The sequence below is a fragment of the Pteropus medius genome, unplaced genomic scaffold, assembly GCF_902729225.1.
Source record: "Pteropus medius unplaced genomic scaffold, Ma_sr-lr_union100, whole genome shotgun sequence".
NCBI lineage: Eukaryota > Metazoa > Chordata > Mammalia > Chiroptera > Pteropodidae > Pteropus > Pteropus medius.
The window spans coordinates 1312826-1337452 of record NW_024349798.1 but is presented as its reverse complement, the minus strand read 5'-3'; the positions used below and the strand labels follow the sequence as shown (position 1 = coordinate 1337452).

The following is a 24627-nucleotide window of genomic DNA, read 5'->3' as shown; positions in this document are numbered from 1 at the left end:
CTGGCCAGGGCTGAGTATGAGAGTGTAAGGAGCTCCAGGTTCCTGGACAGAGTGGGGTCAATTCTCCCTAGAGTCACTGTTCTCTACCCTCTCTATTGGCTTCCTGTCTAACTGGCTCGGGTGATTCCGGGGTGACTCAGGGGTACCCTACACACCCCAGATTCTCCGGAAATAGTAAGGAGCAGTGTGTTACATCCCTTGGCCACACACACCAGTGGGAAGGGGGAAGGCTGTAGCAACCTGGTGGTGGAGGACTTGACTTGCCCTGTGTGCCCGAGAAGAGAGGAGTACTGGGGTCTACGACGGGCCTGGGAGTGTGAGAGCCAGAGCCGCCTGGCCTTTCCTTCTGCCTCCATCCCCAGCTGAGCCCTGCAGCCTGGCTTCCAGCCAGCAGCAGGCTCAGCAGGTCCCAGGGGCGTGGTGGCGGCCAGTGGTGGAACCAGCCTACATCAGACTGGCCAGGCAGTCGGCAAGACAGCACAATTTATCAGGGACAGCTGAGCTCACAGCATTTGGAGCCCGGAGAGGCAGTACGGCCATGAGCCCTCTGCTCTACTACGCTCTGCCCACTCTGGGTAGCTATGTCCTGCTCTCCATCTTCTTACTGCGCCGGCCTCGCCTGCTGCACACGCCCTGGGTTCCAGCTTTCTGTCCCCGCCTGGGGGCCCACCGGGGAGGTGAGCCGGAGGGGGGGCGTGGCAGCTATTGAGGGTGGAGTGAGGATAGCAAGACAGGTGCCAGGGTGGACAGCAGAGGAGTGGGTACAAGGAGCTGGATGTGAGAGGGCAGAAACCAAGGTAGGAGAGCAGGGTAGTGGCGCAGGATGTGGAATGGGGAAGAAGAGGCTATTCAACCTGGGCTGACGGGAGTGATGAGGCAGTGGGGAAGGGAGAAGGAGGGACCCACTCTGGTACCCCACACAGGATCTGGAGAGAGGCTGGAGAACACCATGGAGGCCATGGAGAAGTGAGTGCACCCACCTGGCCCAGTTGCTGGGTAAGGTCGTGCCGGCCGTGTGCTGCATGATGCCAAGGGGTGCCATTTACTTCCTAGCCTGGGTGACAGGAGCCTCCCGGAGGTGTGCAGTGCACAGCCTGTACATTCCACCTTAAACTCCACCCACGCTCCCCTGAACTGTCCCACCAGCCTGCGGTCTGGCCCATCCCTATGTCCCACACCCCACTGATCTTTGCTCCCATAGCTCCATGGCTCAGCGAGCCGACCTCCTGGAGCTGGACTGCCAGCTGACGCGGGATGGTGTAGTGGTGGTGTCCCACGACGAGAACCTGTCGCGCCAGTCAGGCGTGAATAGGGATGTGGGCAGCCTGGACTTTGAGGTGGGTCTTGCCCCAGCTCCCCATCATACCCAGAGAGCCTCCACACATGCCTCCTGGTGACATGCTTTTGCTCTCCCAAGGAGCTGCCCCTCTACAAGGAGGAGCTGGAGGTTTACTTCTCACCTGGTAAGAGCATTGACTATGACTCTGGGCTGGTCCAGCCCATGTAGGGTGATAGCCTCAATGTCTGCTCTCCTCCTCTGGAACTTGCCCCTTATCCCATGGGTTCTTACCCCCACCCCACCAATCCTCCTCTGATCTCTCTTCCCACAACTTTCCCCAGGCCACTTTGCACATGGGTCAGACCAGCACATGGTGCGTCTAGAGGACTTGTTCCAGAGGTTCCCTCGGATGCCCATGAGTGTGGAGATCAAAGGGGAAAACGAGCAACTCATTCATAAGGTAGTGCTACAGGCTAGGTTGGGGGGCCAGGGCTGGAGAAGGCTTGACTCCCCATCACCTCCATCCCCTCCCAGATAGCCAGCCTGGTGAGGAGCTTTGACCGCAGTGAAATCACCATCTGGGCCTCAGAGAAGAGCTCAGTCATGAAGAAGTGCAGGGCTGCCGTGAGTCTTTTTCCTTCCTTGCTCCAGCGGCCCTTCCTCCCAGGAGCTGGAGTCCAGCCCAGCCTGAGGGGCCTAGGCTAGAAGAGCCTGGGGGGGTTCTGGAGGATTTTGAGAGGTGAGGTGATGGAGAAAGTATGTGAGCAAAGGCATGCTGGTGGGAGCAGGGAAGGTGCATTTAGGTCTTGAACGCTGGACCAAGATGCTGCTTTGATCCTACAGGTAGTAGGGCTTCCTGAATGTCCAGAACTGTTTCCCCTGCAGCCCAGGCCTCTACTCTGCTTCCCCAGGAGCAGACTGATCCCTCTCTCACCTCCCCTTGCTTCCCAGAACCCCGAGATGCCATTCTGCTTCACAATAAGCCGAGGATTCTGGTTGTTACTGCTCTATTACGTGGGACTGCTGCCCTTCATCCCAATTCCCGAGAAGTTCTTCATGTGCTTCCTGCCCACTATCATCAACAGGTACCCACAGGGTCCCCAACACCCTTCTTCATCCTCCCCAGGCCCCCAGCTGCTTCTGTCCTCAGAAAAATACTTCCCCCATCTCAAGCCCCATTGCATAGGGCCCCAAGCCCCCCAGATGCCCTCAGGATAACCCCCAGGGTGCTTTGAAGACAGTGGTTCTCATCCAGCATTCATGAATACTAAGGAGTCCAAAAACCCCCTGAAATTCTATGCAGATGTTTGTTGATGTGGATGGAGTTTTAGGACAAAGTGTTCATTTATTCATTCATCCAACAAATATTTATTGAATGCCTACTCTGTTGCAGGTGCAGTTACACTAATACATAAGACCAATATGGGTGGGGTAAGGCCCTCAGTGAGTTTACAATCTTGCTAGGAAGACAGATGTAAATTATAGCATTACTCTCTGATTCTCAAAAGGAAAAGCAAGTGTTTTCCCAGTGGGAGACATGGATTAACAAAGTAACAGCTGGGCAAAGTATCAGGAATTTGGATACTTCACCAGCTCTCAGGCTTGGCCCCTCCCTTCACTTTTGGGAACTTCTCTGTGGCAGCCCCAGTGCTTTCTGCTCCCCTCTGTTGTCCTGAGGGAAGCTCCCAGCCAGCCCCACAATCCCTGCTACAAAGACTCATGCTACAACTTTGTGTACATAACTTTTTATACAGGATTTACAGAGTGTTTTCATGTCCTAAAGGATGTTTAGTTGAGCTTTACCTTGTAGCACCCCCAGAAGGTACAAAAATCATGACTCAGTAGTACCTACGGAGAACCTGAGGCTCAGAGAGGTTCTATAATTTTCTCAAGGCCACACAGCTGAAAGTACAGAGCCCAGTTTGCCCTGGGTCTGACTCTAAAGCCTGCCATGGGACATTGTGAAGCCTCTAGAGTCACCCCTGGGGTGGGACAATTAGGGGCAAGTAGCCAACCCACTAAATGCAGTCTGGTCTCAGGAAGCTAGTCAGGCCCAAGCACTAGGACCTCCTCCAGACTGCATGTCCAGTTTGGAAATCAAGCTGGGTTCTGGTCCTGGCCCCACTACAGACTTGCTGTGTCACCTCAGGCAAGTCCCTTTAGCTCTCCAAGATTTAGTTTCTTTTCCTATAAAATGGTGAAGCAAGTGCACACCCTCAAAGCGTGGAGTCAAGGATATAGGATTAGGATCTCACTGAACAATGGGTGAATTGTTCAGCTCGCCAACTGCAAAGGTTCTTCTAGAGGGGGCGGGTTTCACTGGTCAGGGGTCACTGCCACCCAACTACCCACCTTGTGACAGAGAGAGACCCATGGGCTGACCACGACACCACCTCTCTGCAGGACCTACTTCCCATTCTCCTACTCTGGCCTGAACCAGCTGTGTGCTGTGGTTTCTAAATGGTGAGATGGGAGATAAGGCTGGGTGGAGTGTCTCCTTAGAGATCTGCCTCTGCCCTTCTTCTTAGTTCCTCTTATCATGGCCTTTGCCATCACCCCCCAACAGGCTCATCATGAGGAAAAGTCTGATCCAACACCTGGAGCAGCGAGGGGTGCAGGTGAGCCTCGACCACCACCCCCTCAGCAAGGGGATGGTTCACAGCGTGGGCCTAGCACTGCGTTCCAATCACAGCTCTGCTACTGACTAGCTGGGTCCTTCGGGCAGGTCACCTTCTGAGTCTTGGTTTCTTCATCTGTTAAATGGGGATAATGCTGTAGGTAACTCTTCTGGATATGTAACTGGTAGTTACTAAGGGCTTTATAAATGCTAGCCATTGTGATGTATTAAACTGTCCTGATCCCTGATGAGGGGGGCTGGGCAAAGACCAGCCTAGCCCAGCTCCTCCCACTCTCCTGAGCATCAGCTTTGATCAGGTCATGTAATTAGCAAACCTTCGTTAAGAATAAGTTCCAGACACTATTGTACTGGGGATGAAGCAGGGAGCTTACCATCAAGGGCAGAGGAAGGAAATGAAACAGGCCATTGCAGGGGCAACCAGTAGGCAGTAAGGAAACAGTGTAGTGGGCTGTGGGGGTCAGAGAAGGCCTTCTGGAAGAAGTGAGGGGCTGGCTCAATGGGAGGGGAAAGGGAAGGCATCTCAGGCAGGAGGCTCAGCATGTAGGAAGGCCCAGAGGAGCAAAAGGCCTTGGCAGTCTGAGGAACTGAGAGGGCTTCTACCAGGCTGCAGTCTGGAGGAAGCAGCACAAGGGAGCTGGAGAAGGCAGCAGAGGCTGAGGCAGGCAGTGTGTGGACCTCAGTAAGAAACCTGGACTTCGGCCCAGGATGGGAAGCTTTTGAGGGGCCCTAAGCAGGAGAGAGACTTGATCCAAGGTTTGTTGAGTGAGGTTCTCCATGTGGAGAAGAAATTGTGGGGGCCATTGTAGAAGCAGAAAGTCTTATGAGGAGGCTGTTGCCGCCACTGACAGAACTTGGGCTCTTGGGCTCCAGTGGCAGCAGTGGGGATGGATGGAAGGGTCAACAAAGCCACTGATTGAATGTAGGAGTGAGTGAGGCATGGGGATGATGTGGCTCTTACAGATCAGCGCCTTGCCCAGGATACAAATACTATCTCTACCTACTATCTCTATCAATGCCACAGGAAAGGACTCAGGAGGCAGGGAAGATGCAGAGTAGCAGTCCATAACTGGCTCTTCAACGGGGGGGAAGCACTCTAATTTGAGCATTAGATCATTTTTCTGGTGTTTATACTCCCACCTTGGCCAATTTCAGGCTACCAACATGAAGTCACTGAACATAGAGTTGGGAAGAGATGTGAGGTAGCACATCGTTATAGAGTATTTCCACTGTACACATTCAACAGACTGTGTACAGTGGAAATAATCTCCAGAGCATAAGTAATAGTAAAATGTAGTAAAATTATTAGGAAGTGGTGAGTTTTTAGTATTTATTACTTTGGTTTTTAATATAGTTTACTGAATTGCAAGTTTATATAATTTAATATTTAATAATGGCTGTGTTTAAAACCAGTTTGTGAAATTATATAATTTAATATTTAATAATGGCTGTGTTTAAAATCAGTTTGTGAAATTCCTGAAAACCTAACAATCAGCTCCCCAGCATACCACCACTCCACAGAGGGGGAGAGCCCCATTCATCTATTTATGAGGGGGGGGGGTTCCAGGTAAAGTTGTTTGAAACTACAAAGCCCCTCCCTCCCCACCCAGGTGATATTTTGGTGCCTTAATGAAGAGTCGGATTTTGAAGTGGCCTACAGCCTAGGGGCCACTGGTGTCATCACTGATTACCCCACAGCTCTGCGGCACTACCTGGACAACCGTAGAGCAGCTGCGTAGGCCTTCTGGGCCAGAGGCCCTTGCCTTCTCTCTGTTCCTTCCCTAATAAATATTTTCTTTTCAGTCATGCCTTTGTGTTTGGAGAGAAGGATGATTGGGGATCCTAGAAAACTGCAAAAATGGCAGCTTAGGACAAAAGAGGCCATCCTAAGGCCAACCAGCCTGACCCACTGGTTCCGTCACATTCCAGATGTAGAATAATGCCACACCCTGTGCCAGCCTGGCTTCCGCTCTCCTCAGGAATGTCCCTTTAGAGCCACAGATAAGGGTTCCATTCTCCTGAGACCATTTAAGAACACCAGGCACAGGGCAAAGGACTTGACTTGTCCCTGAGAGCCTCCTCGCCTGGCTGCGGAGGGTGGGAATGACTGAGACAGCTGAGTTCATAGCACTTCCATCTGCTACCTCAGCCATTCAACCCTCCACTCCCAAGTTTCCTACTCCAGAAGCTTCCCGAATTCTTCGGCCCTCTTTAGCCCCAGTACCTTATTCATTTAATGAAGCACATATTTCACAAACATGTATTGACTAGGCTAGGCTGGGTACTGGAGCTACTGCAGGAAACAAGCCAAGTTTAGTATGGCAGACACATGTTTAAACAGACGTTGGGATGTGAGAAAAGGGAAGGGGGAAGCCCTCAGCAGACACCAACTCAGCCTGGAGGGGCGGGGCACCAGAGGAGGGTGCCACCTGGAGAAGGCGATGCTCCACAGGAATTGGCTTGTTCCTAGCTCTGGCTCCCAGGGGTCTAACACAGACACCTTTAGCGGTTCCATTCCAAGAATCTGCCCTTGGTGCTATGGCAAGGACTGTGGAATCAGACCAAAGCGAGAACCCCAGCTTAGCCTCTTACCACCTGGATAACCTCGGGAGAGATGCTAGATTTCTTTGAAGCTAGTTTCCTGGTAAAGTGGGAACAATAGCAGAAGCTGCCTCATAGGACTGCTGCGGAGATTAAGAGAGTGGGGCACGGTGGTGGGTAAACGCTGATAATTATGACTATTATGTCCCCGAGGCGTGCATCCAGACACTGTCCGCCTCCTAACCCACACCAGGTCAGGTACCTCAGGTTCTTGCTCCTTCAAGGACCGCGGAAGGCCAGAGGGGCAGCTGGCTGGGTCGCGAGCTGCAGCCGCATTTCCGGGTAGGCGGGAGCTGAGAGCAGGGGGAAGGGTAGCCCAGGATTGCGCTGGCCGCTGTGTGACGCGCCCCCTCATTTGCATGACGTGCGCCTATTGGCCACCGCGACCGCCGGGACCAAGGGCCGGCCCCCTCCCCCTCCCGCCGCAGCGGCGGCAGCAGCTGGTCTCGGTGTAAACAAGTCGCGGCGGCTGCGAACCCGGGCCGGGGGGGACGGCGCCCACCAGGAGCGCCCCCCACTCCCAGGCCAGGCCACCCCGGCGGACCGGGCCCCCGCACGCCCAGGCGAGGTGAGGCCCGCATGGCCAGGGCTGCGCGTCGCCCTGCGCCCCCGCCCCGCCAACGAGGACAACCCCCTTCCCCCGGCGCCCGCCCCCCAACCCCACCCCAGAGTGAGTCCGGGGTCTCAGGTAAAGACTCCACGTGCAGGTAGACTCCTCCCGGCATGGGCAGGCCTCAACGTCCCCAGGTAGGCCCCTCCCCCTCGGTGACCCTCCATCTTCAGCGGGCCCCCCAGCCTTCTCCAGGTGAGGGACCCTTGCCCCAGGTGAACTCCTTGTACCTTAAAGTGAGTCGCCCCTAACCCTCCCCCCGCGGCTCAGATCCTAAAGACCGTCCAATTCCTAACCCCACCATGCAGCCGCTAAACAGAGCACTGACAGATCATCTACTCTAAAGCCCCTTCCTCCAGCTTCAGTTGCCAGCTCAGCAGGGGTGTGGCCAGAAGCAAGTGGGTGACTCATCTTGGGCTCCTCCTAGCCTCAGTTTCCCCACTGGTACAACTTGAGGCCTCTTCAGTGAGTCAAAACTGAGATGGCTCTGGCCCCTGGAGAGGCTGCTGGCTCTGGGGAGAGGAGACCGCAGCCAAGTGTGACAGAGAGAGTCCCCATGGCTCTGGGTGTGCCTGCATGTCCTGACAGTCCACTCGCTCCCTTTCCGGCAGGCACTGGGCTCCCTCTGCTCCCCGTGGGCTGCTCCCCGTGTGGGGCCATTGCCCCCAGCCCCCGCCATGGTGCGGATTTCAAAGCCCAAGACGTTTCAGGCCTACCTGGATGATTGTCACCGGAGGTATAGCTGTGCCCACTGCCGCGCTCACCTGGCCAACCACGACGACCTCATCTCCAAGGTAACCAGGTCACAGCTGGGACTGGAATAGGAGGCTAGAGGGGCTGCTTAGCAGCCCTGACTCCCTCCTCTCTCTCTCCCACTGTTCAGTCTTTCCAGGGCAGTCAGGGGCGTGCCTACCTCTTCAATTCTGTGTGAGTATTCAGCCTCCCTTCTTTCTTTCCCCAACCTCTATTTTGACCTGTGGTACCCCTGGCATCATGCTGAGACTCCAAGAGTCCCCTGGTTCCAGCAGGTTATGATCACCCTTCTCTTAGATGCTAAGGACAGACACAGTTGGATAGACGGGGCCTTTGTGATGGTGGGACCCTCCCCGGGACTGTCCCCATATCCCTACAGGGTGAACGTTGGCTGTGGGCCAGCCGAGGAGCGGGTGCTGCTGACGGGCCTTCATGCTGTTGCTGACATCCACTGCGAGAACTGCAAGACCACTTTGGGCTGGAAATATGTGAGTCAGTGACCTCTGACCCCAGGGTAGCCTTTGACCTGACCTCACATAACAAGCAGCCATCTGGCAATCTTTCAGCATACATAGGTCCAGCTCACACAAGTTAAACTAACTGTCTTTTCATCCCCTGACCATGTTTTCTTCTCTCACATCCCACAAGGGCTTTTAGAATTTTTCTCTTAACCCATCCCTCTCCTCACAGGCACAAGCATCCCCATTTTAGATATAAGTATATAATCAGAATTACCATTGATGAATGCTGTTGCCATGTACTGTTATGTGCTTGGCATATATTATCTCATTTAATCATTACGACAATCCTGTAGGTAGAGTCTGTTATTATCTCCACTTTACAGAAGAAAGGAAGGCCCAGAGATGTTAGGTAACTCGCCCAAGGTCACACACACGAGTAAATAACAAAATAGGGACCAGAATCCTACATTTGTTTTGTTTTTTAACTCCAAACCCTTAACCCCAGCTTCTGTTGCCATTCAGAGGATCAGAGAAGTTGCCCAAGACCCCGTAGCAACATGGAGCTTAGGTCCATGAGCCTCCTTTTCCAAGGTCCTTGTTGCCAGTGCTGCTGTCCAGGGTCTGATTTCACTACCTGAGTCGAATTTCCTTATCCGGCAGTGGAGAATAAAGCCACCACCCAGCACCCAAGATTGTTATGGGGATCAGAATAGATGCAGCAAAAAAAAAAAAAGATGCTCTTGGGAAACTGCAGTCTTTTGGAGCTGTGGTACCTCTGCGATGTGGCTGCCACAGGCAGAAACAGGCAGTCAGCCTTTACCTTGAGTTTATCCCTAGCCCTACCACAGATTTGCTTTGTGTCCTTGGACGGGTGGCTTGGCCTCTCTGGACCTCTGTGAAATAAAGAGGTGGCCTAATGTAGAGGTCAAAAACAAATGCTTGCAGGGCCAAGCAGATACTGTGCGTCTGCAAAAGGGGAAACATTCATGGGGGAGGAGCATTCTGTGACAAACCAGAGTGCGCATGGCCTGTCTATATTTTAGTATTTCAAAGTTATTTTTATTAAACTCTGTTGGCCAGACAAAACACACGTGTAGGCCAAAACTGGCCCTCAGGCTACCAATTTGTAATTCCTGAATCTTGTAGAAACTTCCATGTTCTCATTGTTGGAGCCAACAATAGTACTTTAAAAGTGAATTCTGTTTGTCTCTTTCATGAGAAATTCAGCCCACCCTCTTAGCTCTGTGTCTGTGGGCAGGTGGCTTGGTTTCTCTGGGTGACAGTTTTCTCACATGTGAAATGCAGCCAATCATATCCATGCCCCAGCCCCTATCCCTGTTAAGGCCCTTGCTCCAGGGATGTCAGCCTCTTCCCTCCTTTCAGGAACAGGCCTTCGAGAGCAGCCAGAAGTACAAAGAGGGGAAGTACATCATTGAACTTAACCACATGATCAAAGACAACGGCTGGGACTGACCCCGCGCTCTTGCCGCATGTGGCTCCAGCCCGGCCTGGCCGCCAGGGGGCGCCACTGGCTTCCGAAGGGCGAAATCCGCTGGAAGAGAGCTCTGGACCCAGACCCCCTGCAGAGGAAGGATCCAGCTCCTGTACATATATTTTATTGCATGCACTGTGACCTTGGGGGAAAATCAGAAGGTGGACAACACCCCCGCACCGCCCTGCGATCTGGCTGGCTTGGATCTCGTTTTTTAACCTATTCTTGCCCCGCCTATCCTATAGATATGACCCGTGTGCTGCTGTCTTAGCCCCAGTGCACCATCTGCCCTGTGAACGCCTTCCACCGGGCCACTCTCACCGCACTCGTGTCTGCTCCCCTTGTTCTGTAGCGTTTGTACATAATAAAGCGATGGAGTGGAGACAGCCCCAGGCTCATGTGGAATCGGGAAGTGGGGGCCCAAATGCATATTCCTGCCTCTGTAGACCTGTTCTCTTCTGAGCCCCAGTGGGGCAGGTGGGAGGGAGCCTGCACTCCTGGGCCTGGCTTCAGCCATCTTCTCTAGGGTCCAGGACGGGTCTCACTGCCCCATGATTGCCCAGCCCACTCTGGGTCCCTGGGCCATGACCTCGGCGGACCTGTATCTTCTCAGCCTTAGCATTTTGCTACAGCCCGGGGGCAGTTCTCCTGGGAGGCAACCGGTTTGCTGCCCTCCTTCCGACTACAACTTCCAGCAGTCCCAGCGGCATCTGTCTCTGCGCCAAAGTGGACGCTGGGCCTGCTGGGAAGTGTAGTTCCAAGGGTTCTCCAGCACGGGACCTTCTGGGAAACCCAGGTTGCCCTCCAGTCAGGGACTGTAGAGCTGTGGGGAACCTCTGAACTTTTGAGACTTGGATGAGCGGGGGAGGTTTTTCAGAATGGGAACCAGAAAAGACTCCTTGTTTCAGCCCTCAGCTGTGGACTCCGGTGCCCAGCGTAACAATAGGCTCAGGCTGCCTCCCTCTATCTCTGCTCTTTTCCCCCAGTCATGCTTCGTTCCTCCAAGCCCCATCCTCCAAGTGAAGGGTAGTGGGTGGGGAGAGGTCACCTGCCAGAAAAATGTGGGGTAGCAAGGTCTGCCCCAGGACTCCAGGCTCCATCCCAGGTTCCAGGCCCCGCCCCTCAGTAGCTTATCCCTAGCCGGGGCTCCCCCCGTGGGAAAGGGGACCAGCTGGCCGGAAGCGCCAAACTGCATCTCTGTCCAAGCCCTGGGGATCAATCAGGCCGAGGAGTTAATTATGTAATGAGGGGGCAGGGGGTTGAGGCTTATGAAGCCTGGAGGGGAGGGAAGAAGGGGAGGGTACCCAGGTATCCGGCCCCCTCTTGGACCCCTTCCAGGCCCCAGGGGTCTCCACCCCAGCCCAACTCCAGGGCCCCAAAGAGGGAGGGGCTGTGATCCTGGGTCTGGAAGGGGCTGAGCTGTGAGCTATAAAGGGGGCATTTCTTAGCACCGAGGGACTCTAGGCAGCGTGACCTGAGGCCAGACAAGACTACTCCATGTACCATCCACGAGAGTTGTACCCCTCTCTGGGGACCAGCTACCGCCTTGGGCCCCCTCAGCCAGGGGCCGATTCCAGCTTCCCGCCTGCCCTAGCAGAAGGGTACTGCTACCCCGGTGAGCTTTGGGATGAGCTCTTGTGTAGGAATTGGGGGAGGGGGGTGCTGTGGCCTTGGGCTGCCTAGTCATTCTCCCCCTATCTCCAGATCTGAACAGTCCCAAACTGGATTGCTTCCTCTCCGGGATTGAGGCTACTCCCCACACTCTGGCCGCTCCCCCACCTCTGCCCCCTCTTCCCCCAGCCCTGGGCACTGAGCCGGCCCCTGCAGCCGCAGAGGCCCTTCATTCACTCCCTGGAGTCAGCCTGAGCCTGGAGAATCGGGAACTGTGGAAAGAGTTCAATTCCGTGGGAACAGAGATGATCATCACCAAAGCTGGGAGGTGAGGGGGCTGGGCAGGGTCAGAGGACTCAGCATGTTCCTGGTGGGGGTCTCTTGGAAAAGGCAGAGTTCCTGGTGATGGGGCTAGGATTGGGTGTTTCTAGAGGGGGGCTCTAGCTCTAAGTTCGGAATGTGATTGTGGCCTGGGTCAGGAGTTACACGGTGACTAGATCAGGGGTCATGCTGTGGCAAGGGTTGAGGGTCAGTATGTTGAGTCTGTGGCTGGGTCAGAAAGTCTGGAAGGATTATAGGTTAGTATGTGGCTTAGATCAAGGGGTCAGTCTGCAGGGGTTTAAACAATGACTATGGTCAAAGGCCAGACAGTGACCAGAATCAGAGAAATCTGGTTAGGATCAGAGTTAGGGTTTGTCAGTATGGGACTAGGTCCGGGGTCACCCTGGAGGCAGGGATATGGTCAGTGTATGGTCTTGTTGGGGGTCTTTATCTAGGCCAGGAGCTCAGGCCCTAGCATGGTGAGTCTTCTGCCCCACTGAAGGCAGAACATTTTTTTTATCTGAAGCAAGTTTGTCCAGCAGCTGTAGATTCTGGTGCTGGAGATCAGGTGAGGAGACCAGGGTGGAGAGCAAGAAGGCTCCTGGCAAGATTTCCTGGAGAAAAGTGTGTCATCTGTGCTTCTGCAAATGGAGTTTGAAGGGCCAGGAGTTAGGAGTCCAAGCTCTGCTCCATCCTGCTGTGTGACCCTGATCAGATCTGTCCTGTTTCCTACCTGTAAAATGAGATAAAACAACCTTCCAGACCCTGACCTCAGTTCTACCTCCACCTTGAATGTTCTATAACAGAATTCCATGAGCTGGTGGCTCTGCTCCCTTGCCTGTTCTGTGCCCGCCTCTGGCCAGTGGGTAGCTCCAGGCCTCTCCCATCCTCTCTCCCATCCAGGCGCATGTTCCCTGCTTGCCGAGTATCAGTCACCGGTCTGGATCCCGAGGCCCGCTACCTGTTCCTTCTGGATGTGGTGCCAGTGGACGGAGCTCGCTACCGCTGGCAGGGCCAGCGCTGGGAGCCCAGTGGCAAGGCAGAGCCCCGCCTGCCTGACCGAGTCTACATTCACCCTGACTCTCCTGCCACTGGTGCTCACTGGATGCGGCAGCCTGTGTCTTTCCATCGTGTCAAGCTCACCAACAGCACACTGGACCCCCACGGCCACGTGAGGCCCAGGCTGGGACCCTAGGGTGGAGGCTGGGGGGTGGGGCCCAGGGCAGGGGGTCACGCCTGTTTCTTCCTTCCCAGCTAATCTTGCACTCCATGCACAAGTATCAGCCCCGAGTACACCTGGTGCAAGCCGCCCAGCTTTGCAGCCAACACTGGGGGGGTGTCGCCTCCTTCCGCTTTCCTGAGACCATGTTCATCTCCGTGACAGCCTACCAGAACCCACAGGTGAGTGCCCCTGCTTGAGGAGGTGGCAATACCCTATCCAGGCTACAGGAGCTTTGACTCTGGATGTGTGCCCCCAGATCACACAACTGAAGATTGCAGCCAACCCCTTTGCCAAAGGTTTCCGGGAGAATGGCAGAAACTGTAAGAGGTTGGTATCGTTCATTCATTTACTCGTTCATTCAACAAATGTTTATCAATCAACCAGTATGTGCCAGGCACTGTGCTTGACGCCAGGAACATAATGGTAAGTAAAAACATTTATTCACTGATTCGACGAATGCTTATCTAGTATCTGTTATGTGCCAAGCACAGTTCTAGGCACTGGAGATAACATCGGTAAACAGAATAAATCGATGTCCTGCCTTCATGGAACTGATACTCTGGTGGGCAGAGTAGACAACTAAATGAGAGAAATAATATACATTAGAAATAAATTCTAAAGATATAAGAAATAAATCAGGAAGGAAGATAGGAAAAACGAGTGAGTTACTGATTAGATAAGAGGCCTGGAAAGGCTTCACCGAGAAGGCACATTTGAGAAAAGACCTGAAGGAATTGTGGGAGGGAGCCATGTGAATATCTGGGAACAGCATGAGGTGGGAGCATACCTGTGGTGTGGCTGGAGTGGTGAGAGAGGTAATGGGGAGCCAGATTATGTTAGACACTAAAGGTTTGGTTAGGACTTTGGCTTCTATTTGGAATACAACCCCCTCAGGGCTGGCCCTTGCAAAGGAAACATACATTAATCAAAAGGTCACCCCAACAAATGTAACAGTGTAACTGTTGACCAATGTTATCAGGGAAGGCATGTGGTTCTGTGGGAGGTCAGAGTATATCCTTGAGGAAGTTATGCCTGGATGGAGACAAGAAGGATGAATTAGGCAGGTGAAAAGACGGAAGAGGGAGCTGGAAGGCAGCTCGTGGGGACGGTCAGAGCGAGCAAGGTGGGATGAGCCCGGGAGCTTGGGAAGAAGTTTCCATTGATTCTAAATGCAATAGGAAATCATGAGAAAGTTTTAAGTGGGGAATAAATCCCAGCTCTGTTTTCTAGTCATTTAATTATCTGGCTTTCAGTTCCTCCATCTGTAAAATGGGTATAATAATGGCACCTACCTGATAGGGTCCCTGGGAGGGGGAATGCCTAGCACCTGGTAAGTGCTATCATCATCATCATCATCATCATCATCATCATCATCATCACCATCATCATCATATTCCCCAGGGAGCGAGACGCCCGTGTGAAGAGGAAACTGCGGGGCCCAGAGCCAGTAGCCACAGAAGCCTATGGGAGTGGAGGTGAGTGTAGTCCTATTTGTAATGCAGCCAAGCCTGAGATGCTGATTCTCCTCAGCCCGACCTATCTCTTCTGCCTCCCCAGATGCACCAGGTGGTCCCTGTGATTCCACATTGGGTGGGGACATTCGTGAGTCAGAGCCAGAGCAGGCCCCAGAACCCCAGGAAGCTGCTCCTGCCCCAGCTCCTCCATGTGGTGGCCCCAGTGCTGAGGCCTACCTTCTGCACCCTGCAGCTTTCCATGGGGCCCCCAGTCACCTTCCAACAAGGTAAGCGGGACAAGGGCACAGAGCTGGGCTCTTCTAGGCTGGAGTCCCTCTCCCTTTTCTGACACCTTTCTCCACTTCAGGAACCCCAGCTTCCCTGAGGCTCCAGACTCTGGGCGCTCAGCCCCCTACTCAGCCGCATTCCTGGACCTGCATTCTGGCCCAGGAGGCTCAGGATACCCAGCAGCGGTGCCTCCAGCACCCTTTGCCTCGCACTTCCTCCAAGGGGGCCCCTTCTCCCTGTCCTACCCTGGGCCTGGGGCCTGCCTGGATGTGGGCTCTAAACCAATGTTCTGAGCCATTGTTGGACCCTCTGCTTCCCTGTCCTCCACCACAAATTTCCACTTCCCTTCCCCCAGGCCTGTACCCCTCTTACTTCCACTGGCCCCATCCCCCACACCAAATGGCTGCGTTGGGCCTCCCCTACCCCACTTCACACTTTGATTTCACTCCCACCCCGCTCTGGCTTCAAAGCTCAGGCTAAGCTGCTGGGAGTCCAGATGGGGCCAGCTTCCCCTTCCCGCCTCGCCTCTCGAATCTCACCTCCGTGTGAATGGAGGGAGGCTCTACCTGGCCAAATGGGGCCTCAGAACAGCACTGGCAACTCCTAGGCCTCATCCTTGGGCTCAGCCAATCAAACCCCTTACCCCAGTGAGAGCCACACCAGTTTGTTCTCAGGACCAGAGTATTTTTGTTAATAAAATTCAAAAGACATCAGTGCTCTGGAAACATTGGGCTAATGGTGTTTGATCCTGGGAGGGGGCTGGATGAGCAAAGGTTTTGTGGGGAGACCCTGGCCAAATCTAGACTTGTCATTTCCATCTGCTTGACACTGTGCATGTAAACCCACCTGCTCTGGGCCTGTCTTCAGGAAAATGGGGAATCAATGACCTGACAGGCATTGTTTTGAGAATTAAATAGAGCCACTTCTGAGAACCCAGCCCTCCACTTAGCACTCAAAGCCCTCAAGAGCAGTCACTGTCAGTGAATGGGGACCAGGAGGCTCTGGGCAAGTTGACTGGCTTGAGCCTCATCTTCCTGAAGAGATTAGGCTTCTGGGGCAGTCAAAGCCCTGATGTCCATGCCAGGACCCAGGCCAGCATCGCTGCTCATTCCCGAATATGACACAAACCCAAATACCATTTTTCTTCTTTTATTAGAATTTTTTTCTTTTTCTCAAAATTTTTATCTAAAAACAAACAAAAAAAGGAAAAAAAAAAACAAAAAAATTCTTGGAAACTTCATGGTTCAAGTGGGGAGAAGGGAGAGGAGGAGCATGGAGCTGAGGCTCTGAGCCTCTCCAGAGAAAGTCCTCACCCTCAAAGTGCCCTCTTTGTGGGGAGAGCAGAGCCGGGGACAGCCCCCCAATGCCCAGCCTCTGTCTGAAGAGGGCAGTCACAGTGGTCCAAGGGCCAGAGGGGCTGGAGGGGGACAGGGGCCAAAGGGGTCACAGGAAGTAGTCAGCCACGGGCTTCTTGGAGGGGATGCCCCGTGTCTCTTGAGGAGCGGCCTCGAAGATGATAAAATCTTTCTGGAGATGCTCATCTAGCTCCAAGATGGCTGCCACGTTCCCACAGCTGGAAGTCGGAGGGCGGCAGTTAGAGTGTATCAGCCTAGATCCCCACCCCCTCCTGGCCCAGGTAGCTCACCGGTAGCAGTAGTTGGGTGCTGACCACACAGTGAGCACAGTCTCATTGAAGTGCCACTTGTAACCTTCCATCACCAGTTGGTGGGCACGACAGATCATGTCAATGTCGTTGGCTGCATTGAACTGGGCCACCACATCACTGCCAAATAGGTAGCCAGCTCCACGGGGGCTCACGCCCCAGCCTGTTGTGTCTGAGGCAAATGAAGTTACAGATGGGGAGAGGGTGTCTTCAAGGCCTTCTCTGGTTGCCCACTGCCCTTTGAAGGAAAATATCCTGTTTCCCTCCCCCATTTGGGCCTGTGGGGCAAGAGCATAAGGTTCGAATGTGTTCTGGGGGTCTTGGGGGACAGGACAACAAATGTTGAAGCAGATAAGCTCCGAAGGCAGACATTCCTGATGCAGGTACACACGAGAGTGAAAGGAGGTGCTTGTAAGAACCACACTGGTACAGCACGTGTGAACAAGGGCTGCTCTGGGAATGGTAACAGGGCAGTCAAGTGTGGCAGGCAGTGCGAGCCCTGGAGTGATGCCTGGGAGACTTGGCTTTCAATCTCAGCTCTGTTCCCCATTAGCTGGGGAACCCCACAAAATGAGGGGTTCTCAAAGGTCTGTCATTCCAAGCATATGACCTCTGCAGAAGCCCCTTCGCAGCGAGGAAGCCAATGATTTTGTCCTTAACATCTCTGATATACAGGCCCCAATTCCCTCTCTGGGCTCAAAGCACCAGCTACCCACGCTCCCGATCAACAGTGCCAGCTGTCCGAAGGTCAAGCATAGACTTGAGTGAAAACCAGCCTGCTCTGCTCAAGGTACTCGCTTTAACCAAAGGAACCCCCTCGGTCTCTTGCCAAGCTAAGGGTAAAGCCCAGCTGCCCCTGCCCCACCTGTCTGCCCTCACCTTCAGGGTCAGACCAGAGCAGGTCACACATGGGCCCGTCGTGAGGCACCTCTTGCTTTCGGTCAATTGTCCGGATCTGGTCCAGGGTCTGGATGGAAGGGGAGAGGCCCCCGTGCACGCAGAAGATCTACAGCGGGGGAGCAAGATAGGAGGGAAGGGAGGCTCAGGCCCAGTCTCCCCCATCCCTCTCATCCCCATGGAGCCCTGCGGCCAGCCTACCTTGCCATCAATGATAGCTGACAGGCTGAGGTAGTCAAAGATCTCAGTGCAGTAGCGCCACACGGTCACTGAGCCATATTTGCGCAGGCACTCATCATAGAAGCCGTAGACCTGGGTGATCTGACGGCTCTCATGGTTGCCCCGTATCAGGGTGATTCGGTCAGGATAGCGAACCTGGAGGTAAGCACCAAGGCACGGCTGGAGTCTAGGCTCTCTCTCTCTCCCTCCTTGATCTCCTCACATCTGCCAGTCCCACTCCATCCTCATCACCACCACCCTGGCCCGGATTCATGTCATCTCTCACCTGAACAATGTTGCGCTCACCTCATAGGCTCCCAGTCCCTCCTCCAGAGGATACAAAGCTGGCCCCTCCCCCATCTCATCAACTACAAACCTAATGGCTCCTCTTTCACCCACCAGGTAGAGACCGAGTCCTTAGCAAGACCTTAAAGGCACTTTGTCATCTGGCCCCTTACCACCTGTCTCCAACCAGTGGATGCTGTATCCAGCTGAACTCAACTCTCACCACTTTCTCTGCTCCCCACTCTATGACGCCACCCCTCTGACCTCATCCTCTAGGGACCCAACCAGATGCCCCCGAGTCAAAGAAAGCTTCTCTGACCACCGCTGCCAAACAGAATCTGTCAGCACCAGCAGCACAGCTCAGAGTTGGGGGTGGACAGAGCAGGAGAGGAGGGTGGAAAGGATGCAGACAGGTAAGGCCTGAGGTAGCCCGGGTTTGGGCTCCAAAAGCCAGCAGTTCCCACCTTAAGTGCCAGCAGCAGGAGGAACGTTTCAACGCTGTAGAAACCACGATCCACAAAGTCCCCCATGAAGAGGTAGTTGGTCTCAGGGACGTCGCCACCCACCTGGGGGGAGAAACTTCTGCTTGGTCCTAAACTGTTCCCTACCCACTGTGGTGGCCCATTTCCAGTCAAATCGAAGCCCTTCTTTCACAAAAGGCCCATCAAACACCTAACTAGAGGCCTTATGCCCCTACTCCACTCACCAAATTCAAAGCTTTCTCTCTCAAAAGGGTCTTCCAGTCACCCCCCTGGTCACCTTCCCCAATGTTTACCCACACTCACTCTGAACAGCTCCTTGAGATCATAGAATTGTCCATGGATGTCACCGCATACCTGGGAAGTGAGAAGGTGGGTGGGAACTCACAGTCCAAAAGCCTTTGCTCCTAGGGGCTATCTTCAAATCACCCACCGTTTCAGTAGATCCTTATCACTTTTGTCTAAGCCTCTATTTCTCAAAATCTCTCCCACCCCAAGTTAGCATGGTCTGGAATTAATCTCCATCCCACACTGAGTGCCAACTGTTCTGTGGGCAAGGGCCAGAGCCAGGTCTTTCCAGCCAGACCTACAGCTCCTGGAAGACCTGACCCCTTCCTCGCCTTACTCCCTTCAGTAAAGTAACTAATAATACAGAACACGTAGAAACACGTGGAATAGAATCACTCACCAAATTAAGAGTCCTTCTGCCCTGGCCAAGAATATTCCTCCAAAAAATTAAGAGACCCTCCCTATAACACCTATTTCTTATAGTGAGATTCCCAAGGATAACGGGTAGATCTCTGGAGCCCACAAGACTATGAGGAATGTTCACGTGCCTGAAAGACCAAGCTAGGCTCCAGAAGGACAGAGGGTACTCACTGTGACTGGCGAGTCCACCCTCTGCACGTTGCTCTCTTCTACCAAGATCTCTCTAGAGACAGAAGACCAGGGTCACCACAGCCAGGCCAGCCCAGCCCAATTCCTGACCTTTTTTCAGGGGAGGGGAGGGGAGGATATGAGGTGGCCCTTGAACCTCTAGGGGGCAGGAGCAAGGCGTGCAATTTCCCCAGGATAAGCTGACCACTGCTTAACACCCCTCTGTAGCTCCCCGCTGCCAAAAGGCCAAAACCTAAGCTTTTGTTCCAGCTTTCAAAGCCTTTCCAAGTAGGCGGTTACTTTCCCAGCCTTGACCCTCTCCGCTGCTCTTGCACACATCCAGCACTCCCAGGAAATATCTTGCCACTCAGAGCCCTCTGCTCCTGCTGTGCCCTAAGCCTTAGACGGTGCCCTTGGCTGAGCTCTTACAGTCTCTCTCTACCCATCACAGGAGTCTTTGAGTGTTTCTCTCAGGCTGTCCAAAGGTACAGGGGGGTGCCCTAGGGAGGCTGGTCATCAATGTGATCTTCAAAGTGATACACTGTTGCTACTTTTTCATTATTTAGTTAGAGGAAGTGAGAACTTGGTTCTTTCATCTTTCCTTGCACTGCAGCCTACTTCTACTTGAATAAGCATGACATAAAACTACTGTCAGGTATAGACAACCAATTAAGTAGTATTCTATTTCCAGATCCTTTGCAGCAGTGAACATTCTATGTTCCAGGGCTGCCGGAACATGTTCCTGACACCATGTGCCAGGGCTGTAGGCTCTGCAAGAATGACGCATGCAATCAAATCACCACCTTCAAAGGCAGGCACTGTGATGATTCCTACTGCTCAGATGAAAAAAATGGCCTCAGTCATACAGATGAGACTTGAACCAAGGCCTTCTGGCTCCAGGATCTGGCTTTTATAAGCTACTCTGATTTGGCCCAGGTACCTGCTTAGCCCTCAGTCTTCTGCGTCTCCTCACTCTTCTCCCACTAGACTAGGGCTCTGTGAGCTCATAGTTTTCTATAGGTCCCTCACGGTACTCTGCATGACAAAGGAAGCTCCAGGGGCCATGCAGCAACCAGGCTCTCCCACCTATCTTGTGTTGAACATCCCTCCACATCAACTGCTTACAGTGAACTTTCCAACTGAGTTGAGAAGGTTCTTCTCATCTGACAGATAAAGAAACCGAGACTCAGAGAAAAAAGCAGCAGGATCAAGGTCACAAAGCTGGAGAGTGTCTGAATTCGAACCCAGGAGCCCAACTTCCTGAGAATTTCAGCCAGCCCCTTCCAGACTCTGGGTGAAAACCCCACCTCAGTGTTAACAGGGCCCCAGCATGGTCCGGGAATAAGGCCTACCGTCCCGCCCCAGCTCTGTCACTTGCTGCACATCACCAGCACCCTCGGGGCTCGCGCTTGCTCACCTTTACTTCCGCAACTAACACTGCCTTTACCAAGTGCTTATCAAAGTACCAAGGCCTGCCCTAGGATGTGTGGAATCTCATTTGAGCTCCATAATGATTTCAAAGACTTGAAGAGGTAAAGTAACTTGACCAGGGTCATATTGTTTATATGTGACAAAGCTAGGGTTCACCTTGAAGACCACCTGATTCAAAACCCTCTGCTCTTTGAACATGCTAACTTTTCAATAGGAGCAAGTTCAGCTCACACCTTCAGGCCTCTGTAGTTCAAAGAGTTTGAGTCTATATACCCTCTGAGCAAGCCAAAGCTCCTGACACTACCAGCCTTGGCCTGGGCCCCTGGTGAATGGCTAGGTGCTAGAGTTGGCCCTTCTTCAGTATGGGCCTGGGATGACAGTGGCCAACTCGGGCCTCAGTCTAGGACCTCCTAAATCTATCTCACTTTCAACTTGGCAGGATCCTCCTACCCCTCAGTCCTCCGTAGCTCCCTGCTGCCTCTCACACAGTTTTAATGTCTCTGCCTGGCTGTCCATGAGCATGGAGTATAGAAAAAGACCTGGAGCCAAAACTAACCTCCCCTCTAACTAATGTGAGACCATGGGCAAGACATTCTCCTGGAAACTCCACCATGCTATCTAAGCATTAGCTATCACCACCACCAAATTGGTCCAGGACCTATGGGGAGACTTTTATCATGACATAAAGAATAGAGCCAGACAGCAATTCGTTTAAGTCTCTAAGAATGTCAGTCAAGACAGAAAGCAGGCAAAACATGTGAGAGCCATAGACAAGCATTTTAAAAGCTTTGCCTATTCTCCAAACCTCTGCAGGCTTTGTCTGGCTGCTATGGGTCTCTCTGTGTGGGGCCAAGCAAATAACCTGATGGCCACAAGTTCAGAGCCCAGTTCTGCCACTTTCTCTCTGGGTGACCTGTCAAGTCGCTAGGCCTGTAGGAGTCATGGCTTCCTGTTATGTAAAACGGAGCAAACAATTCCAACCTCACAAGATTACTGTGGGGAGGAAATGGATATAAATTCTTTGCCAGTACAAGGCCAGACTAGCTGCGTTGTTCAATAAATATAGGGTAGTTCTGCTGGCTTTTCTCCCACAAGTTCTCCAGCTTGGTGGAAGCCACAGTCAAACAGCCCCTCAAAGGAGGCAGGTAACTGGTATCCTCACTGTTGTCCACACATCTCAGGGCTTTCACCTACTCTCATCCTGCTTGGAATGCATTGCTCACTGGCACTGCTCTCATCACCTATCCAAATTATTTTCATCTTTGAAGGCTACCTTCTCTTAGAAGCCTTCTCTGATGACAGCACTGCCCTCTTCTTACACAGTAATAACATGTAAGGAGTGTCAAGGTCTTATATGGTACCAAAGAACTATGCTGAGCTCATCCCAAGCACCAACTTACTGACTCTCCACAACCATCTTATTAAGTACTATTATTCCTACTTTTTGGTAAAGAAAGTTTCTGAGACCTCAAGATCACCAATACAGCTAGTAAGTGGCAGATTCTAACCTACAGCCATCACATTCCAAAGTCTGGCCTCTTTACCACTACATCATCCTACTTCCCACAGAACTCTTGAGTTGGGCCTCTCTTCATATCATGCTTATTTGCAGCTCCCACACTGAATATGAGTGATCCAAATCCACCTTCTTGCATTATGGCCTGAAAAGGGACAGGACACGGAGAACTGGCTTCAGACTGCATTCCTTGCTGGTTGACTCCGAACATGAGAGTCCTCACCCATAAAATGGGGACAATACCACCCACTTTAAGGGATGGTCTTGGAATTAAAAGAATTTCATAAACCACAGAATCTTTAGCTTTTCTGACTCGAACTTCTGTTCTTGCTGACACTCCCTTTCATCATCTTATTCTTCAAGGCCTACTCCCAAAGTTCAGTTCCTCCAAGAAGCCTTCTCTGTACCCCCAACAGATTGGGTTGTTTCCCTGAGCTTCCTAAGTACTTCCTATAACTAACTCCACTGAAAACACATCACCTAATACTTTAAGTATCTTTATCCAGGTCTGCCTTCCCCCAACAGTCTGGTTGCTCCTCGAGAGAAGTGGTCCTATTCTGTTCTTTCCCTGGAAAAGTTTCTAGGATGAACCAGGCCCAAAGTTCTCAGTTGGGTATGCCCCAGGCCGGAACTACTGGACAGCGGCGGGGCTTCCCTTCCCCAGGGCCAGCGGGCTCACCTGGCCTTAGCGCACAGGGCCTTAACCTCGCTCTCCTTGATGAGCTCGCAGCGCCGCAGCTGCTCGATCTGCCGGTCCAGGTCGCTGATTTCCGCCATGGCCCACCCCCCCGGCGCGGGTCAGAGCCAGGGCCACCGCCCCCTCCGCACCGCACAGGGGTCTCCTGGGAAAGGCCAAGACAAGGCCGAATCAGTGTCCGTAGGGGGTGCCAGGGGGTGGGCAACTCCATTCTGGAGCTGGCTCGCCACCCCCACCTCCCCTCACATCGTCCCACAGCCCTGACCGCCTCCTGATAACTCCCGTCGAATCCCGCGGTACCGCACTAGGGACAGTGGCCAAGAGGCACCCCTGACTATTACCGCTGCTGCGACTTTGGCTCGGGCTTTCAGGGTCCCTGCCGTCCTCTTTCCCTCGGCTTTGGGCCGCCGCCACCGCCGCTTCCACTTCCGGCCCCGCCGCGGAAGCAAAGGGAGGCCAGTTCCGCCGCACGCCGGATGTGGCGTCATACACACCCTCCCCCTCCCACGCCGCGCCCTTAACCCCACCTCGGGAGCCTAAGAATGAAAATGAACCGAAGAAACCGGATGTCAGCCACGTGCGAGCGGAAGTCATTGTGTGCCAAGCCGATTGGCGCAGTGTGGACTGTTAGAGACCCCTGTTAGAGAAACAAGCTGAGGCGAGGCTCTGCCTTGTAACATTATGTTACACGGTTTTGTTTACCTGGTTTAGTCGGCCTCTCGCATTTCAGTCCCCGAGATGGAACTTTGGTTCACCCTTGCAGCCCCAGGGCTTAGAACAAGGCCTGGCACAGTCGGCATACATGCGGATTTGTTTAATGGATGAAGGAATCCCAGCCTATCTCTTTCCATGGCCACAGACAAATCTCTGCCATGGAGGACCTCTTAAGTTAAAGACAGAAAGGAATCTACCTTCCCTACACCAAGCCTGTGTCTCAGTCAACATGACCTCCCTGATTCCAGAAAGGTCCCCTTGACACCATTCAGTTACTTTGTTGTCTGCAAGTTTTATACCTTTTTTTAAGAGGAGGAAACTGGCTCACAATGGTTAAGTTCATGGTTGCATAGCTAAGAACTGGCTTTGAAATCAAGGTTGAAATTGGAACCCAGGAAAGCTGTGTACTAGTTTCTCCTCTTCTGAAACTCACTTTGTCGTGAGTCCAAAACCCATCCAAAGTGGTATTTGAATTACTCTGCTTCCCTAGTCTCTTGCTGCAGGCAGAGAAAGTGATTGGTCCCTAAGCAAACTTCGTGGTGTCTGAGCTTTTGCACACACTGCTCCCTCTTGAAATGTCCTTTCCACTATCTTATACTGACTTCAATTTTTATTTGCTTTACCTCAGATTTTGTTCCAGAGTTGGGGGTAGGCACAGAAGGTAGAGCCAAAGTTTGGTGGGGCTCTAGGAGCAAGTTTGGTTTTGTAGGTAGGCAACAGATAAAAATACGCAGAGGAGAGGACCAAGTTCTTAATCTTCTCGAAGGTCCTAGGTAAGTCAGTTCTATACAGATTACTACACACATTTAGTAGGTCCAGAGAAATAAGAAAGGTCAAGATTTTTTTTTTCTACAAGGGAGCTCAGACAGGAAAAAGTTACTATTAAGAAATTTGGGAAGTGGGAAGACTAACTAGTTATAACTAGGATCTTTAACAGTGAAGAAGACCTGGTGTATTTACTGCTACCCCCCAGCCTGGGTGATTGGGGAAGGGTCCATGGCATAGCATAGGGTTAAGTGCAGAGCCCTCATTCTGGCTTCGTGGAATGCAGTAGAGGCTCAGTTCTTAATCTGGAACCTGGGCTCCACAGCTGTGTGTGTCCACGTTGTTGAGGGGGTGTTGG

The 24627-nt window shown here is 52.9% G+C and overlaps 4 protein-coding genes across 5 annotated transcripts; 3 read left to right on the top strand and 1 right to left on the bottom strand.

Moving 5' to 3' along the window:
* Positions 1-17: 17 nt before the first annotated feature.
* On the top strand, positions 18-5716 carry GDPD3 (glycerophosphodiester phosphodiesterase domain containing 3). The gene is made up of 10 exons (XM_039884589.1): positions 18-677; positions 924-966; positions 1202-1337; positions 1418-1463; positions 1621-1739; positions 1814-1903; positions 2231-2364; positions 3683-3742; positions 3846-3897; positions 5525-5716. Exons 1-10 carry the CDS (start codon positions 539-541, stop codon positions 5651-5653), a joined length of 948 nt encoding a protein of 315 aa, XP_039740523.1. The 5' UTR covers positions 18-538; the 3' UTR covers positions 5654-5716.
* An 812-nt stretch (positions 5717-6528) lies between these two features.
* On the top strand, positions 6529-10218 carry YPEL3 (yippee like 3). Its single transcript, XM_039885562.1, has 6 exons — positions 6529-6558; positions 6802-7083; positions 7737-7919; positions 8009-8052; positions 8258-8366; positions 9723-10218. The coding sequence occupies exons 1-6, from the start codon at positions 6529-6531 to the stop codon at positions 9810-9812; spliced, it is 738 nt and encodes a 245-aa protein (XP_039741496.1). The 3' UTR covers positions 9813-10218.
* A 126-nt stretch (positions 10219-10344) lies between these two features.
* On the top strand, positions 10345-15849 carry TBX6 (T-box transcription factor 6). Its single transcript, XM_039884587.1, has 8 exons — positions 10345-11446; positions 11536-11770; positions 12667-12934; positions 13018-13164; positions 13242-13312; positions 14387-14460; positions 14543-14726; positions 14807-15849. The coding sequence occupies exons 1-8, from the start codon at positions 11329-11331 to the stop codon at positions 15018-15020; spliced, it is 1311 nt and encodes a 436-aa protein (XP_039740521.1). The 5' UTR covers positions 10345-11328; the 3' UTR covers positions 15021-15849.
* Positions 15850-15863: 14 nt separating this feature from the next.
* On the bottom strand, positions 15864-23292 carry PPP4C (protein phosphatase 4 catalytic subunit). 2 transcript variants are annotated; one of them, XM_039884590.1, is made up of 9 exons: positions 23132-23292; positions 22773-22935; positions 19150-19201; positions 18577-18627; positions 18256-18357; positions 17489-17662; positions 17270-17396; positions 16373-16562; positions 15864-16300 (listed from the first exon to the last, which is right to left on the bottom strand). In XM_039884590.1, the coding sequence occupies exons 2-9, from the start codon at positions 22868-22870 to the stop codon at positions 16171-16173; spliced, it is 924 nt and encodes a 307-aa protein (XP_039740524.1). In that variant the 5' UTR covers positions 22871-22935; positions 23132-23292; the 3' UTR covers positions 15864-16170. The 2 variants fall into 2 exon arrangements, with proteins under 2 accessions (XP_039740524.1, XP_039740525.1); XM_039884591.1 differs by lacking the exon at positions 18256-18357 and having other exon boundaries at positions 15947-16300.
* Positions 23293-24627: the final 1335 nt, after the last annotated feature.